The sequence below is a fragment of the Prionailurus viverrinus genome, chromosome A2 (assembly GCF_022837055.1).
Source record: "Prionailurus viverrinus isolate Anna chromosome A2, UM_Priviv_1.0, whole genome shotgun sequence".
In the NCBI taxonomy this organism is placed as follows: Eukaryota; Metazoa; Chordata; class Mammalia; order Carnivora; family Felidae; genus Prionailurus; species Prionailurus viverrinus.
The window spans coordinates 1,061,683-1,079,246 of NC_062562.1; the positions used below are offsets into that span (position 1 = coordinate 1,061,683).

Here is a 17,564-nt window from a genome sequence, read left to right on the forward strand (position 1 = left end):
AGACCTGACACATTTACTACCCTCTGCCCTGAAGGGGAAGAAAGGAGGCAGAAAGAATTCAGTAACTTTACACCTGCTAAACATGAGGCTGGCATAAAAGAAAGCCATCAGTGCTTAGACAGGGACTGTGCTACTCACAGGTGACAGGTGACATGCAGACGCCTACCTGAGCCCTGTTCTCCCTGGGAGAACCTCAGTGGAAGGGAAAGGCACTCCCTCCCCCACCCTGTTTGGGTCTGGAAAACAGCAGGATGTACGAGGGCCCCTCCCCCATCAGACCAGGAGAAGACTCACAGGAAGTCCCCCTGTTCTCCCATGATAGGACCAGGTGTAGACCTCCCAAGTCCACACATTGTGGCTCATCCATGATTAGCTCAGCTGTTCGTCCCACTGAACAGGGGGACAAAAGCTGGCTAGTCCCACTTTGGTTTGGCTTTTCTCCTTCCTCCAGACCCTTAACATGGGCTTGCTCTCAGACTGAGCCACACACAGCCCCTCCTGGGGGACAGGAGGACAGGCTGGCCTCAGGGAACCACCATGGCAGCACCACACCTTCTTATGCCCGGTTTGTTTACTCCTTTCCTGCCTTCAGACACCTGCAGGTCTTATGATCACCGTGTTCTCCCCACTGATGTAGTCACTGCCTCTAATACAACAGCAACTCTGCTCCCACTACACGGCCCCTGCCCCCAGTGCAACAGTGCCTATCCCCCCACCCAGGCTATGCAATCATTCTGCTCAATACAGGACTCTCCTTACTCAATTCGGATTCTTCATTTGACACTGCCCAACAACACCCCTTTCCTACCCAAACTTTACCCAGGCCACTGTCCTCTCCACAGGCCCATGAACTGTGGGTAGCCCACACTCTGAGCATCCATGAGTTGAGGAACAAGGTCATGGGGAACTAAGCCAACAAATCTGTCCTTCACCACAGGGGCTGGACCCGGACAGTGGGCTTTCTTGCTCCATCTCTGTCACACAGAAAAGCAAAGCCTGGTTCCATTTCACTGAATATTTCACTGAGGATATCTGAGACTGCTCCTGGTTCTTGTTAGCACTTTGCACTAAAGTGTCCTCAGCCTAGTTCGATTTGAGTTTACCTACCGGGACCATGGTGAGCCCCCTGATCTCCATTCCAAGATTTACTACCCCTGGACGTGGTGGTCCTCCCTCCTTTCACCAGGTAGGATTCAGCTGATCACAGGGAAACCCGGAGACAGGGATTTGACAGGAAGATGGACACCCATCCCCAGCCCACAACAGACTTTACCTCCTGGGGGAAAGAGGAAAGAACCCTACTTGTATTTCCACTCCAGTCACTGCTCATGGAAACAAAAAGGCCAAACTGAGTAATGGTCCAAAGGGATGTCCTTCAAAGTCATAATTTGCAACAAAATCAACCAAAGACACCAATAATTAGTCCCAGTAAAGCTAAACCAATATCATAATTTTAAACTTCATGAAAAATGGGTACCTGGGTGGCTCAGATGGTTAAGTGTCTGACTTGGGTCAGATCAAGATCTCACAGTTCATAGATTTGAGTCCTGCATTGGATTCTGTGCTGTCAGCTTAGAGCCTGGAGCCTGCTTTGGATTCTGGGTCTCCCACTCTTTCTGCCTCTCCCCCACTTGTTCTCTCTCTCTCTCTCTCTCTCTCTCTCTCTCTCTCTCTCAAATAAACATTTAAAAAAATATTTTTAAACTGAAGAAAAAGAGAAGTGATGTGAAAATGTATCTTTCATTAATAAAGACTGAAAAGAAGAACAAACACAAAACCAGATTATTCCGGTATCACAACAGAGGACAGAAAATAACTTTCAACAATGAGGGGTCTCATGTCATGATAATTTAACAGGAACTTTTTGGAATGTATAATTCAAGACATTTTTTTGTAGAAGTATATAAAGTTGTATGTACACACCAACAACAGACACCTTTTTATCACATCCAGTCCAAAAGACATTGTAATGGGAAAGAGACATGTGGTACATAACCGTGTGATTACTTCAAGTCTGAGGTAACAACATCTAGGTCACGCAGATGTAGAGGACAAAGAAGGCCACCTAAAACCATCAGTGTTCATATCAGTGACACGAACTAGGAATTCATACACTTAGGGTCCCAATCAAGGAAGAGGCACCTGGAAACTCAAAACCATAATCACAACAATGAAAATATTTCTCTCCCGCCTGAATTTTCATGAACAAAATACATGAAGTTCTATACCTGAAGTTTTCCCAAAATTGTGTCCATTCAGGATCATCTCCATTGTACTGGCTCGCATTTTCAATAAGAATTTAAAGGAGGATAAATGCTATGCCACAGTGTGTCTGTGCTCACAGATTCCTGGGATACCTGAAGGCTTTTCCATGGTGCTTAAGTTTATGTGTGTCCTTGAAGGGAAGAGGGACAACTGAAGGCTTTCCCACAGAGCAGTCATTTGTAAGGTTCTGCCCACTCAGGGTCATCACATGTACATGCAGGTCTCTGGGACACTCGAAGGTCTTACCAGAGTCCTTACATACAAAGGCTTACTGTCCACTGTGCAGCCTGGTGTGTTCTTGAAGGGATCGGTGATTTGTCAAGATCTCTCCCCAGGGTGTTCCTTCACATGCACTTGAAGAGATGAGAAGAACTTGTATGCCTTCCCACACCTCTTGCATTCACAGGGTTTAGTTGCACTGTGTGTTTTCAAATGACCTTGAACATTTTGCAGCTAACTGACAACTTTCCCACACTCTATATACTCAAAAGGTCTCTCCCCAACATGTGTCCGTATGTGTACTTCCACAGTGACGGGCACCTGAAGGTATTCCCACACTGCTGACACTCATAGGATCTCTCCCAAGCAGGTGTCCTCATATGTGCTCCCAAGTTTCAAGGAGATGTGAAGGCTTTCCCACAGTGTTGACATTTACAGGGTTTTTCCCCAGTGTGTGTCTGCGTATGTATCCATAGATCAGTGTGATACATGAAGGCTCTGATACATTCCTGACATTAATAGGTTTCACTACCTTATGTGTGGTCCTGTAATGTTCAGAGGTCGATGTTTCCTGAAAGCTTCCCCTCACTCCTTACATTCCAAGTTTCCACCCCTGCGTGATTTCTCACAGTATGTAGTACAAGGGTGCACTTACGACTGAAGGCTTTTCCACAATGCACACATTTATAGCGTTGCTCGCCAGTGTGTGTCCTCACATGGTCTCGTAGGCATGAGTTATACCTGAAGGTTTTCCCACACACCTGACATTCATAGGGTCTCTCCCCTGTGTGTATTGTCACATGTTCTCGCAGATTCCAATGATACCTGAAGGTTTTCCCACACACCTGACATTCATACGGTCTTTCCCCAGTGTGCGTCCTCATATGTTCTCGCAGGCATGACTTATACCTGAATGTTTTCCCACACTCCTGACATTCATAGGGTCTCTCCTCCGTGTGTATCTTCACATGATTTCGCAGATTCCAATGATATCTGAAGGTTTTCCCACATTGCTGACATCCATACGGTCTTTCTCCAGTGTGTCTCCTCATATGCACTCGCAGGTCTGTGTGATTCCGGAAGGCTCTTCCACACTGCTGACATTCAAAGGGCCTTTCCCCAGTGTGTGTCCTCATATGTACTTGCAGGTATGATTGATCCCGAAAGGATCTGCCACACTTCTTACATTCATAGGTTTTCAATGTACTGTGAGTGGTCATGTGACGTTTAATATGACCATACCTCTGGAAAGATTTCCCACATTCCTTACATTCATAGGGTCTTTCCCCAGTGTGTGTCCTCATATGTACTCGCAGGTTTGGGTGATGCCTGAAAGCTTTGCCACACTCCCCACATTCATAGGGTTTCACTACATTGTGTGTGGTCATGTGACGTTCAAACTGTAGACGTATCTTGAAAGTTGTCCCACATTCTTTACATTCCCAGGATCTATCCCCTGTAGGTCTTCTCCCAGGTACAAGAAAGGTGTGCTGACCAGGGAAGGCTTTCCCACACGGCTGATATTTATAGGGTTTCTCCCGAGCGTGGGTCCGCACATGTTTTTGCAGGCTTGACTTATACCCAAAGGCTCTCCCACACTCCTGACATTGAGAGGTTCTAGCCCCAGTGTGAGTTCTCATATGACGTGTAAGGAAGGAGTGATATAAGAAGGTTTTCCCACACACGTCACACGCATGGACCCTCTGTACACGGTCATTTTGCACATGACCCTGAAAAGAAGAAATGCAAGTGAAAGCTTTTCCACATTTCTTGCACTCTAGAGATTTTTTACTACTCAGACTCTTTGCGTATGTCTCCGATGCTCTCCCGGTGTCCTGACCTTCATAGGATTTCTCTACAAGGTCTGCACCCACCTGAGTGCTGAGGCTCGTGATGGAGCTGCAGGCTGGGCAACATTCCTCATAGGGACTAGGTTTGAGTCCTGGGTGAGATCTTTGCAGATTCCCTAGGAAAAAACCATCTGTGAAGGTTTCCCTACACTTAGCACATTCACAGGATTTGCCTCCAGTAGGACACCCGTCATGCACAGTAAGACTTGTAATCGAGTTCAGGGTTTCTCCACATTGATCTCCTTCAAAACGTTCACAAACACTCTCCAACAAAGGACTGCTGTTCAAAATAGGAAGATACACGGTAAGGGAATAGTGATTACAAGTGATCTCTTTAATAATTAATGATCTATTGATGCTTATTAATTATTATTGGACTACATAATGGACATTTTCAATGACTGAGTATGGTTGTGGCACTGTGTGCATGATTGCAAAATGGTTCAAGCTTACTGTTCTCCTGAGGACTCAAATAGAGTCATAACGTTCAGGGTTTCTTACCTATAGTTTTCCCTGACCATTTTTAACAACGCGATGGTTTTTCAGATGATCAATACCTAGAATGCATTTATAAAAACTTCGTTTTGTGAAAGTTTTGACTACACGATTGTTGCGCTAGGCTTACACCTGTTCTCCACTTTCAGGCTAGTCTCACAATCGCCGACATCCCCCCCTTCCTCCCTTACAAGTGTCACTCACCTCAAAAGCCCTTGCTGCATTCGGGTCAGATCTCCACTGCTGTGAAACTCCTGCTTCTCTACAAACACAGAACGGGAATCGTTTTTTGTAAACATTAGTATCTTCTCTTCACTCAGAGGCTCGTTCTGCAAAGAATTCCGCTGAGTCTCTGACCCACTCATTTTACCTTGACTGGGAGGAACTACAAGAAGTGGGAGCCTAGGGGGCACCTGGGTGGCTCGGTCAGTTAGGCGTCTGACCAGCTCAGGTCAAGTCTCACAGTCCGTGAGTTCGAGCCCCACGTCAGGCTCTGTGCTGACAGCTCGGAGCCTGGAGCCTGCTTCCGATTCTGTGTCTCCCTCTCTCTCTGCCCCTCCCCTGCTCATGCTCTGTCTCTGTCTCAAAAATAAATAAAAACATTAAAAAAATTTAAAAAAAAAACAAAAGAATCAGGAGCCTAGTTGAATTTCGTGGAAATGACCTGATGCGGAAGGTTAAAAAACAGGCCATATGTCTGCTTCTATTCATATACTAATCCCGAAATGGAAATGAACTTCATGTTGAAGAATGGTCATGGACCAAATTTCTGAGGACCCCTGTGACTTGGGACTTTGACAATAATAAAGTGTCTGAAATGGCAGCATGTTCATCCACAAATATTTCAAACTAGATGCAGACTAATGTGGAGATAAGAATTATCAGAAGAGCCAAGTAGGAAGGAACTGGGCAAGACACACACATCCACACCCTACCTCTACAGGAAGACAGAAAGACTGGCCATGTGGGCTACGGTGGATGCAAAGTCCAACAGGGAGGACAGGTGAATGGCAGACATCACCCTGCTCAAACAAAGACTGAGTCACGTTTCTAATGGATGTGTCCAAACGCCAATCCCTTCTCCAGAACCTGGTCCACCTGACGGTTGGCCTGTTCTGAAGGCACATAGGCCCTCAGTGGAGGCTGCCTGCACTGCCCCAGCTGCCATTAGGAGATTAGATGGTGTGTGTGTGGCTGCTGCCCTGACCCTGAAAAGAGCTCAGCAGAAGGGAGGATCTGAAGGACAACAAGCAATCTGGAAGATGGGCCTAACTTTCGTCTTCACAGTCATGATGACTGATAATTGTGGGACTTTTTATTATTCATTCACTCATTCACTCATTCACTCACTCATTTTTTGGTAGAAGCATACTGACCTATATATTCGTGTCAGGTGTGCAACATGGGGACTCAACGATTCCATACATTACAAAATGCTCACCATAAGAAGTGTAATTGCTGTCACTATACAAAACTACAAAATTATTGACCATATTCCCTGTGCTCTACTTTTCCTTCCCATGACTTATTTATTCAATAAGTGCAAATCTGTACTTCTCAATCCCCTCCATGATTTCACCTGTCTCTCAATCCCATTCCAATCTCACAAACACCAATTTGTTGTCTACGGTTTTAAGTCTGTTCCTATTTTCTGTTGTCTGTTCATTTTGTCATTTAGATTCCACATATTCCACATGTAAGTAACGTGTTTTGTTGGTCTCTCTGTCGGACTTATTTACTTGGTGTAATACTCTCTAGCTCCATCCATGGTGTCACAAACATCAAGAATTTGTCCCTTTTATATTACTGAGGGACAGTCCCTTGTATATAGATACCACATCTTCATTATCCATTCATCTGTTGAAGGACTCCTGTGTTGCTAAGGTATCTTGAGCACAGTGAACGTGGGGGTGCACGTATCTTACTGTCCTGGTTTTTACCTTTGGTGAACTACCCACAAGTGAAATTACGGACCATATGGTATTGTTGTGTTTCCTTTTGTTGTGGAAACTACATACTGTTTGACAAGCTGGCTGCACCCATTGAAATCCCACCAATGAGGCGTTTCCCTTTCTCCACATCCTCACCAACACTTGTACTTCCTGTTTCTTTCATACTAGCCATTAGCTCACCTGGTTTTAATTTGCATTTCCTTGAGGATTAGTGATACTGAGCAGCTTTTCATGTGCCAAGAGGCCATCTGTATATTTTCTGTGAGAAAATGTGTATTATGTTCCTCTTTCAATTTTTTATTTTTCCTTTTGTTTCCCTTACCTGAAGGGATGATTCCACAAAAATAATGCTATGGCTGATATCCATGAATTTAGTGTCTCCATCTTGTCTTAAGACATGTATGGGTTCAAGTCCTACACCGAGGTGTTTAATCCATACTGAGTTTCCTTTTAGGTAAGGGGTACAAAGCTGCCCAGTTTCACCTCTTTGCAGGTAGCTGTCTCATTTTCCCAGCACCACTTATTGAAGAGACAGTCTTTTCCTCATTGTACAGTCTCAGATCCTTCCTTGTAGATTTTATTTTACCATATAAACTTGGGTTTCTTGGGGCGCCTGGGTGGCTCAGTCGGTTGAGCTTCGGCTCAAGTCATGATCTCACAGTCTGTGAGTTCGAGCCCCGCGTATGGCTCTGTGCTGACCGCTCGGAGCCTGGAGCCTGTTTCGGACTCTGTGTCTCCCTCTCTCTGGCCCTCCCCCATCCATGCTCTGTCTCTGTCTCAAAAATAAATAAACGTTAAAAAATTTTTTTTTTTTTAACCTGGGTTTCTTTCTGGACTCTCTATTCTGTTGCCTTGAGGTTAGTGTCTGGATTTGTGCCAGTACTATACTATTTTGTTGAGTGTAGTTTGAAATCTGGGACTGTTATATCTTCAGCTTTGGTATGCCTTCTCAAAATAGCTTTATTTGGAATCTTTTCTGTTTTCATACAAATTTTAGAATTTCTTGCTCTAGTCCTCTCAAAAATGCTATTCAGGAAATGACTGATAGGGATTGCACTGAATATATACAGTGCTTTTCATAGTATAGGCATTTTCAAAAAAATTAGTCCATACAATCCATGATAATGGTATAGCTTTCCCTTTACTGTGTCGTGTTCAATGTATTTATTAAATGTTTTATACCTACAAGAGTATGGATCTTTCAACTTCCTTGGTTACTTTTTAACATAATATTTTATTGTTTTTGAACTATTTGAAGATGGGTTTGATTTCTTAATTTCTCAGCTATCTTGGTAGTAAATAGAGAAATGCACAGATTCTACAATATTTGTGTTCTGCAACTTTTATAAATTCATTTCTTACTTCTAATACTAATTAGTGAAGCCTTAATGATATTCTATGTACAGTTTCATATAATTTGCAAATATTGACCTTTTCTTCCTCTTCCTGAAAAGACCAGTGAAGGTATGGAGCCATCCTTACCCACGGAGGACAGGTTCCTGCAGGTCTCCAGAATCACATCTTTAAAGAGGTTCCTCTGACCATGATCCAGCAAAGCCCACTCTTCTGGGGTGAAGTTCACAGCCACATCCTCAAAGACCACAGAGGCCTGAAACATACCACACATTCTATTGCTGCAAAGCACCATCTGCACCCACGTGTGTGGGAGAATGAAGGGTGTGGGTTAGAGAATGAAGAGTGTGGGTGACAGGCAGGGAGCTGACTCCATTCCTAGGACCCCTGAGTCACAACAGAGGGTGAGGACAACAGCTGACATGGACTTACACACACACAATTTACTGGGTTATTTATACTGAGACACATCTGAGCAGACCGGTACTGCACAGATTGAAAAATGAAATATTCTCTGGACAACCCAGAAATCAGGACACACGTTTGGCTTGCTCAAAGACGATTATGCCTCGTCAGCTCCAAGAACTGGAACCAGAATGTCAGGATGCTGTGGACACTCAGATTCCAGGGCTGCTTGATGGGAGCAGCTCTCACCCTGGAAGGAACAAGGGCAAGAAGCCTGGTGGAGTCCCCTCTCTTCCAACAGGCAGACACGACCCTTTCCCCAGATTGGTTGGGCTCTGGGCATGGGACACAGGCCAGGGTCCGGGCGCCTGGCACACCTGATGTGTAAGACGAGTCCGGGGCCTTAAGAAACGTGGAAGTCAGCAGGGCCGCTCAAACATTTAACCCAGGGCCCAGAATTCAAGGAAAAGGGCACCAGAAGGAAGAGTCCCTAAGGGATTGTTGGGGACACAGCCACCCCTCACTTTAACACAAGAGGAAGAATCACAGTGTATGGGCCGCTTTCAGGCACAGGCCTGAGATGGAAAGATATGCAGCAAAGGGCGCAGTGAGCACACAGCTGAATGCACACAGGCTCCTGAGTGACCTGCCTCAAAACGGCCACAGGCCCTAACTAACCCCTGCGACTTACAACCGGGCACAGGTCCCACACAGGGAGCATTCCAAAGGTTCCCATGCTCCCTCGTGACCCCATAACTGTAGCCCCCCAGCATTGCCTCCCGGCAGACGGTCTCTCCTTTGCCATCCTGCCCGCTGCTCCCTTGCAGGGTATTCAGCAAACTCCCATCTCCTCTGTTCTGCCTTGGGGGGATTCTCTCACCCCCTGAGCTGCGGGCCTCCCCCTGATCGGGTCACCCCACATTTGATGGCCTTCACAGGGACCCTCTGCTGTACTCGGCCTCTCCTGGGATTTCCTAGGAATTTCTTGGGAGTTTCCCTTGGTGGACTCACTCTAAGTGTTCTCTGGGCAGCTGACAACCTCCACCTGAGAGGTTCCTCCTTGGTGAGGATCCCAAGTCCCAGGGGGCGTCTATGGGGCACCCCTTGCCCAACAGGATGAGGGATTTCCCCTCTTGCCCTTCAGGGGGGTTCCTTGACTCCTTCTCCTTTCTTTTTGCCCTTTGGCAGGTGTAACCACAGTCCTCACCAGGCAGCCAAAGTTCTCTATCCAAGGGGTCCCTGGTATGGTCTATGGGTCTGAGGGTGAACAAGGTCAGACCATTCGGGCCTGTATGGGCGAATGACCCCTTTCCTCTCCTCTCCACTCTGTTCCCAAGGTCTATTCCCAACGAGTGGCAGCTCGGCCATGGTGAATCCGCACATGTGAAGGACTCAGCTGGGACCTTTTCCTGATGCTGACTGAGTCTCGGCAGCCTTGCTTCTGTCAGATTCCCCCCTTAACTCCTTAGTTCCCATGTATGCAGCTGCCATCTTGATCTACAAGCAAACACATTCCTACACATCTGAGTGCTGACTCCCTCCCTCCTTTTGCATAAGTTCAATGAGAATGTATTCTCCTTGTAACAGGACACCATTGGACACATTGGTTATTTTACTAAGGCTCTGACTGGAATGTTAGATTTGACAGAGACCTGAATAGACTCAGAATAAGCAGACAGCATGAAGGAATTAAGGTAGACTTACTGGAACCAATCAAGCCTCCTGGAAATACTGGCCTGATGCCTTGCTGACAGAGTTCCAGCAGCTTTACGAGGTGAGTAAAGAAAGTCAACACCAGGCAGGTGCAGGAAACCTCAGGATAGTTTGGGGACCTTGAGAAGAGGAAATCACATAAATCTACAGGTCTTGAAGACAAGTCTAATGAAAATATTTGAGGGGCACCTGGGTGGCTCAGTCGGCTAAGCGTCCGACTTTGACTCAGGTCACGATCACACGGTTTGTGGGTTCAAGCCCCATATCAGGCTCTGTGCTGACAGCTCAGAGCCTGGAGCCTGTTTCGGATTCTGTTTCCCTCTCTCTCTGCTCCTCCCCTGCTCATGCTCTCACTCTCTCTCTCTAAAATAAACATTAAAAAATTTAAAAAAAAATATATATATATATATATAAAGAAAGAAAATATTTGACTTGTCCTCTGGCCTCAAGGGGCTATTAAAAGTTCAATCTAGAAATTCCTTATAAAATTTTTAAGCAAACCAAGCTCTCAAAAAGAAAGAAAGAAAGAAAGAAAGAAAGAAAGAAAGAAAGAGAGAAAGAAACCCTGAAATGGGCAATCACTGTTCTTGCTGAACTTTTGTAAGTAAGTAGGCCATTGTGTTAAAACTGGACTTGCTCTACAAATGAATTGTTCTTGATTTGGCTATCTCTGGAAATAAGAGTGAATGCAGAGAGAAAAAAATTATGTTTCAGTAACATATTTTTGTAGGCATTAGACTTTGATACTATTTTTTAGAAACCAGACTAGGTCCTGAATTCATCTGGTTTCCTCAAATTTCTGGCTACTGTTCTCCAAACTAGGGTTCCCATCGTCCATTCTCTTGAGTTAAAGTCATTAAAAACCAATCTGCCCGTTTTCCTCAAGTCCTGAAAACCGATCCTGAACAACTTGAGGTCAGCTTCAGAGAAACCACCGTACAGCTCACGTAGACACAATCTCCATGCTTGTGTCTCTAGAGGGATAATGACAGGACCCCATGGACACAGGATTTTGTGATCAGCTGGAAAATGGGAAGGACTCCCCAACAACTGCATGACTCAACTATCACCTTGACCAATCCTGTGTGACTGGGATCTCAAAATCGCTCCTTAAACCACAGCGTACCCCACTCCATACGCTTAATACGGACTTGTGGAAATAGCGGATGGGATCGCATTCCTTATCTCGGACTGGAGGATGCACTTGGGGATGCTCTTATCTCCCAGGACAAGTATCTCCCCCTTGCCATCGATTCCCATAATGAGGATATAGTTAAGGGGAGACATCAGTCGCCCCTGATTTAGGCAAGTGGCTGTCCACACGGCAAGTGCCGCAGGGCGGTGGCAGAGACAGGGACACCAGGACACAGGGGGCCAGGGAAGACTGGTTTTCTAAAGGGTAAAAGGGATCATCAGATTCACGGACAATAACCGAGTCTGGTGGATTTAACTGGAAACAAGAGGAACACACAGACAGAAGGTTCCAGCACGTGTGATCAGACCTGAGCGATGGAGGAGTTTTCCCACAGAACAAAAGACGGTCGTCTACACAGGAAGAGACGGGGAAGGACAAGTCTACTAACAACGCGAAGGGTGCATCCACGCAGACAACCCAGAGAAAGGATACACCCTGACGTGGAGAAAACACAACACGTAGAAATGAAACAGCCTGAATGTCCCCACGACGTGAAGGAAACAGAACATCAGGAAGAAGGCATGTGAGATACAGGAGACAACACGCTGGAAATGCTTCCACGGAAGAGGAAACCCACACGTGAGAAATGCTCAGCCCTGGAGGAATCAGATAAACCAACGTGTGACGTCCAGGAGACCCCGTGTCACACACTCAAGCTGGACGCCATGAAGTCGCCAGTGACGGGACCCAAAACCGACACGTGGTTCACACTCTGCACCCTGTTTCCTGCTAACATGTAACTTACAAGCTACAACATGCAATGTCCCCCCAGAGCAAAGGACTTACGAGGCACTTACCCTGGAGACAAGACCACACTGCCGGCAGCAGCAAAGCCCACAAAAGGAAAACATGAACTGGAGACCCCACGACCCACCATCCCAGGACGGAGGGCTTCACCGGACACACTGAGCCGCAAGCACCCGCCCGAGAGACACAGACGAGCCCTGGGCAGCCACATCACCGGTGGCACTGCTGACATTCCCCTCTCGCACCGCAACAGAGATCAGGTCGAGTGACGCCTGCTGGGGGGTGACGACACGGAAAGCTGCCAGCACAAAGAGGTATGGCCAAGGGACAAAAGTCCTAAATGTCACCCACACTGGATTCCCAGGGCAGCGAGAGCCTCTCCAGGAACAACGGGCCGAGCACCAGAGCACGAGCCGCTCAGATTGGTCACCCACGGCACCCACACCACACATGACACCCCAGTGCAGAGGGTGACACCCAGTCCCCCCATGACGGCCAAGCTCTCCCTGCTGACACCGGTCCTCTGGGATGGAAGGAGGGGACCAGAGACCCCTGGGGACTGAACTCTGAGCTCCACACGCCCTGCACCCCCTCCTCTGGGGCCACAATTCTCACCAGAGAGGAAACCCTCCCAGTTTAGGATCTGAACCCTACACGCTCTGTGTTCGTGACCCTTCCAACGGCACTTGACCCCGAGGAGCCTTCCCTGAGTCTGACCTGCACAGACTTCCTGTTTCCACAGATCCCACTTAACCCCACAACCCCTTGGACGATGCCAACACCGGTCCTCGGGAGACACCCAGGGCAGCCCCAGCCCCTTCCCCACTGGTCCCCACTGATCCCGGGGGCTGGAGGCCACCTGCAGGTGAGCGAGACCCCACCACACCTTCCCTCGCCTCCCACCAGGCCCAGCTTTGGGGGTGGCCGGTCCCCAGCCCAGAGGAGGCCCCAGCTTCCAGCAACCCGGGTCATCCGAATGACACGGGGACCCCAAGCTGCTGTGTGGACAACCAGGTGCAGCATCACGGCTTCCACCCTGAGGTCAAGGCCACAGTGGGAGGGGCGGCTCTAGGGCCCCTGTGTGGTTTCACAAGAATGGAAGCGGTTTATCCCTTTCAGAGAACAGGGACCTGGTACCGTTAGAATTGAACCCGTCTCAGTTCACAGAATTTGTGTGCATCTCTGACACCGGCAATTCCCAGGGGACAGATCAGGAAGACAGTTTTCCACCTCTGGACCCTGCGTGGAACCGTCACCAGCATTTGGATGAATCCTCTGATCCGTGACTCCACCCACCTGGCATGAAGGCGTGGAGCCCCCTGCAGACCCCCCCCCCCCCCCCAACCCTGATGGAGAAGGACAGTTCTGTCCGGAGACACTTTTCCCCAGGGGACGCTCTCTGGATAAAGCCCCCAGTAACCCGGGTCAGCAGGGACAGGAACGACCTGACACACTTACCACCCTCTGCCCTGAAGGGGAAGAAAGGAGGCAGAAAGAACTCGGGCATTTTACACCTGCTCAACGCGCGGCTGGCGGAGGACAGAGCCATCCGTGCTGAGCTGGACAGGGTGACAGGTCCTGCTCCCAGGTGACATGCAGACGCCTACCTGAGCCCTGTGCTCCCAGGAAAACCTCAGTGGAAGGGAAAGGCACTCCCTCCCCCACCCTGTTGGGGTCTGGAAAACAGCAGGCTGCACGAGGGCCCCTCCCCCGTCAGAGCAGAAGACTGACAGGAAGTCCCCCTGGCTCACCCACGACAGGGCCACGCGCAGACCCCCACACCCACACTACGTGCCTCATCTGCGATCAGCTCAGCTGCTTGTCCCCGTGACCAGGGGGCACAAAATGCTGGCTGGTCCCACTTTGCTTTGGCTTCTCTCCTTCCTCCAGACCCCTGAACATGGGCTTGCTCTCAGCCTGAGCCACACACAGCCCCTCCTGGGGGACAGGGGTCAGGCTGGCCTCAGGGAACCCCAACGTCAGCACCACACCTGCTCTTGCCTGGTTTCTTTCCTTTTATAGGGCTCTTGAGACACTCCAGGGTCTTATGCTCAGTGTCCCCCTGTGGATGTAGGTTCCTGGAGATTTCTCTTTTTCCTTGTAATTTCCTGAGACTTTTGTAAGCTGATGGCAACTCACATCCTGGAGACTGTGATCTCAATCAGTTAACCATTTGTTTTTCTCTTTCCTTCATTCTTGGGCGGCTAAAGGTGCCTGAGGAATGTCACACATACCCCACCTGCTGGGAGTGGGGGGGTGGGCTGTCTGCTTGTACTGTGCCCACAGCCTCCTTTGTTTCCCACATCAGAGCACAGGACTCAGGTTGGTTGGGTGACAGGTCCACCGTGGGTCCCCCTGGAAGCTCAGCGGGTTTAGGGGGTGCCCAGAAAAGCAATCGTTTTAGGACCCCCGCTCCATTCCGTGATCTACGCCTCTCCGGCTCTAACTGCCCAGCACACCCCTTGCAGAACTTCCTGGTCCGGGTCAGAATCACAAAGAAATGGAAAAACAGAAAACCAATCTCAGCCATTTACGACTTGAAGGGAACAGCGGGTGTCTGCACCAGGCCAGGAAACAGCCAAACCCGTGAAACTCTCCGCGCCGTTTCCAAAGCGAGAAAACCCTGCATTTCTTACCCGAGATCGCAGCCCAGGACCCCATGCGCGTGCACCTGCTCCCTCAGCGCGCGCTCAGCCCCGGCCCCACGTCCCACACTTACCTCCGCTGGATTCCAACGTCCAAGTCTCAGCCCCCGGGAGCAGCTCTGGCTCCGTGACCGTCACACTGCACGCGTGCTTTCTGGGCACGTCTTCCAGCTCGGCCCGAGCGACCTCACGCCCGCCTAGACCGCCCCCGACAAAGCTCCCCTTTCTGAATATTCATCCTCACCCTCCAAAAAAGGCCCCCCCCCCCCGGGGAGTCGCGGCTTCGGAAGCTATTCCCTGCGGCCTCTTTACGGCTGCAAACAGTTTCCTTTATGAGACAACTCACCCGGACCGTCTCTACTGTCCCCCACCGAGGAGCAAAACTCCTGCTTAGTCAGGTCGTCGCACACGCTCCCCGAATCCCAGGCCTCCCCCTGCCCTCCCCCCTGCCCTCCCCCAGCCTTCCTTCCCAGTTCCATCCGCCCAGGACCCAGGTGCCAACCCTAGGGAGGGGGACACCCCGCCGCGGCGCTTCCACCTAGGTCCGGCTGGTCCCATCTGCCTCTCCGGCCCGCGCACTCACCATCTCGGGGTCCCCGCTCCGCGCCCTCGGGGCGTCCTCCTGCGCCGCGCACACCCGCAAGTTCGGCAGCGCAGGATCCCACTGCAACAGCCGCCCGGCTGAGAGCCACACCCACCGGGCTCTCGCTCGGGCCTGATTGGATGGTGTACAGGCCCCGGCTCCTGATTGGGCGATCCTTTAGTCCTTGTAACCTGATTGGATGGGTTCCGAAGATAATCCCCCCACAACCCAATTGGACGTTACCAAGCCACCTCGCTTCCTCACCGTGATAGGACAGCCTTCGGCCCTTCCCGTTCTGATTGGAGGGTAGTCCTGGCACCGCCCCCATGACCACAAATTGGGCAGATCCCCCCAGGCCCCGCCTCCTAGCCCCTGAGTGACAGGCTGGCGGTACACACGTGTCCGATCCCTCTTTGGGGAGGTCTCACTCAAGCAGAATGCGCTCCTGGTGGCCTGAGCCGCCTGCCTCCTATTGTGTCCCGAGAATCCGACTCACTTCCTCTGCGGAGCCTCCCTAGTCCAGCGGCGGATGGGACGCGACAAACAAAAGGGCCTGGTGACGCTTGTGTTTCTGGTCCACATCCGATGATGGTGCACCTGTCCGCTGTGTTTAAGGACAGCTCAGTGACGCGGAGCCTGCGTGGCTCAGAGCCTGCAGCCTGCCTGGGATTGTGTGTGTGTCTCTCTCACTGCCCCTCCCCCTCTTGTGCTCTGCCTCTGTCTCTCAAAAATAAAAGAATATTTAAAAAATTAAAATAAAAGAGACAGAAGAAAGCTCACTGATCTGTGACCTCACCTAGGGGGAGATAGGTCTCCCTGGGTTTTGACCTGGCCCTTTGAAAGCGAGGCCCCGCCCTCTGAATCAACATCCACTTCTCAGGCCTCAGGGCAATCAAACCTGCCCTGGCGCCTCAGCCAGCAAGGGACATGGGATCCGGTGGTCCCAGCGGCCCACAGCCACAGGTGTGACACGTTACAACACTCAGGTGTGCGTTATATTCTGCAAGGAAAGTCACGGCAGATGCAGTTTGTAATCAGACCCTGTAAATGAGAAATTAAAAGCTCCATTTCCTTCTTCAGGTGGGTATTGATGTGGGACAGTTATGAGAACATACAAAAAAAGAAAGAAAAAAGAACACTGAGTTTTAGTCTTACAAGTGTGAGTCCCATGGTATGCGACTTATATCTCCATTTTCCTAAGCAAATTTAAAGGCCACGATAGCCAGGAAATCATGCCTCCTGGGCACTGTTGAAATACTTCGCGTCTCTGCGGATTTGCCCACTCTGCCTATTTAATGTAAGTGACTCACACCACGTGGCCTGGTGTGGCTGGTGTCTTCCACGTGGTATAACATTTTCACGTTCGTTCACGTGCATGATGTGTCTGTCCTTCATTCCTTTCTGGGGCTGAATCACCATCCGTCCTGTGTCTATGCTGCATCCTGTTCATCCATCCACGCACTGGGGGACACTTGGGGTGTTTCCCTCTTTTGCGGGGCCTGCACAGTTTTGCACCTGGCATTCGTGTGCACACATCTGAGTGTCTGTTTCCGTTTACGTAGGCCTGGAACACTTGGGTCACACTGCCGTTCTGTGTTTCACTTCTTGAGGAACCACCAAACTTTTTTCCACGTCAGCTGCCCTGACACTCCCACCAGCCAAGCACAGGGTTCCGCTTTCTCCATCCACATCCTGGCCGCCGCTTCTTTCTGGATTCTGGCTCCTAGCCGTCCTCGTGAGTGGGAAGTGGCATCTCATCGTGATTCTGACTCGCATCATCCTGATGGGAGGATCGTTTCATGTGTCTATTAGACATTTGTGCGTCATCTTAAGAGAAATGTCTGATCAAGGTTTTGCTCCCTTTCTGACGGGGATGAGTTTTTGTTATTCAGATAGGAGTTCTTTGTGTATTCTGCAGGATAAAATCTTACCATACATGCGATTTACAAGGACGTTCTCCCATTTATGGGTGTCCATTCAATCTCGATAATGACACCAAAGACTTTGATCTTGCTGAAGCCTCATTTACCTACTTTTTCTTGTGTTCCCTGTGATTATCCTGTCAGTTAAGAAACCTTACCGAATGCAAGTTCATCAAGATTTCTCCCTGAGTTTCTTTTTTTTTTTTCTTTTTTTTTTCTT

At 49.2% G+C, this 17,564-nt stretch overlaps 1 protein-coding gene across 1 annotated transcript; it reads right to left on the reverse strand.

The window, feature by feature from the left end:
* Positions 1-1,832: 1,832 nt before the first annotated feature.
* LOC125161211 (putative KRAB domain-containing protein ZNF788) lies at positions 1,833-15,456 on the reverse strand. The gene is made up of 4 exons (XM_047850879.1): positions 15,423-15,456; positions 8,264-8,390; positions 5,034-5,091; positions 1,833-4,450 (listed from the first exon to the last, which is right to left on the reverse strand). Exons 1-4 carry the CDS (start codon positions 15,423-15,425, stop codon positions 4,414-4,416), a joined length of 225 nt encoding a protein of 74 aa, XP_047706835.1. The 5' UTR covers positions 15,426-15,456; the 3' UTR covers positions 1,833-4,413.
* Between the last annotated feature and the right edge of the window lie 2,108 nt (positions 15,457-17,564).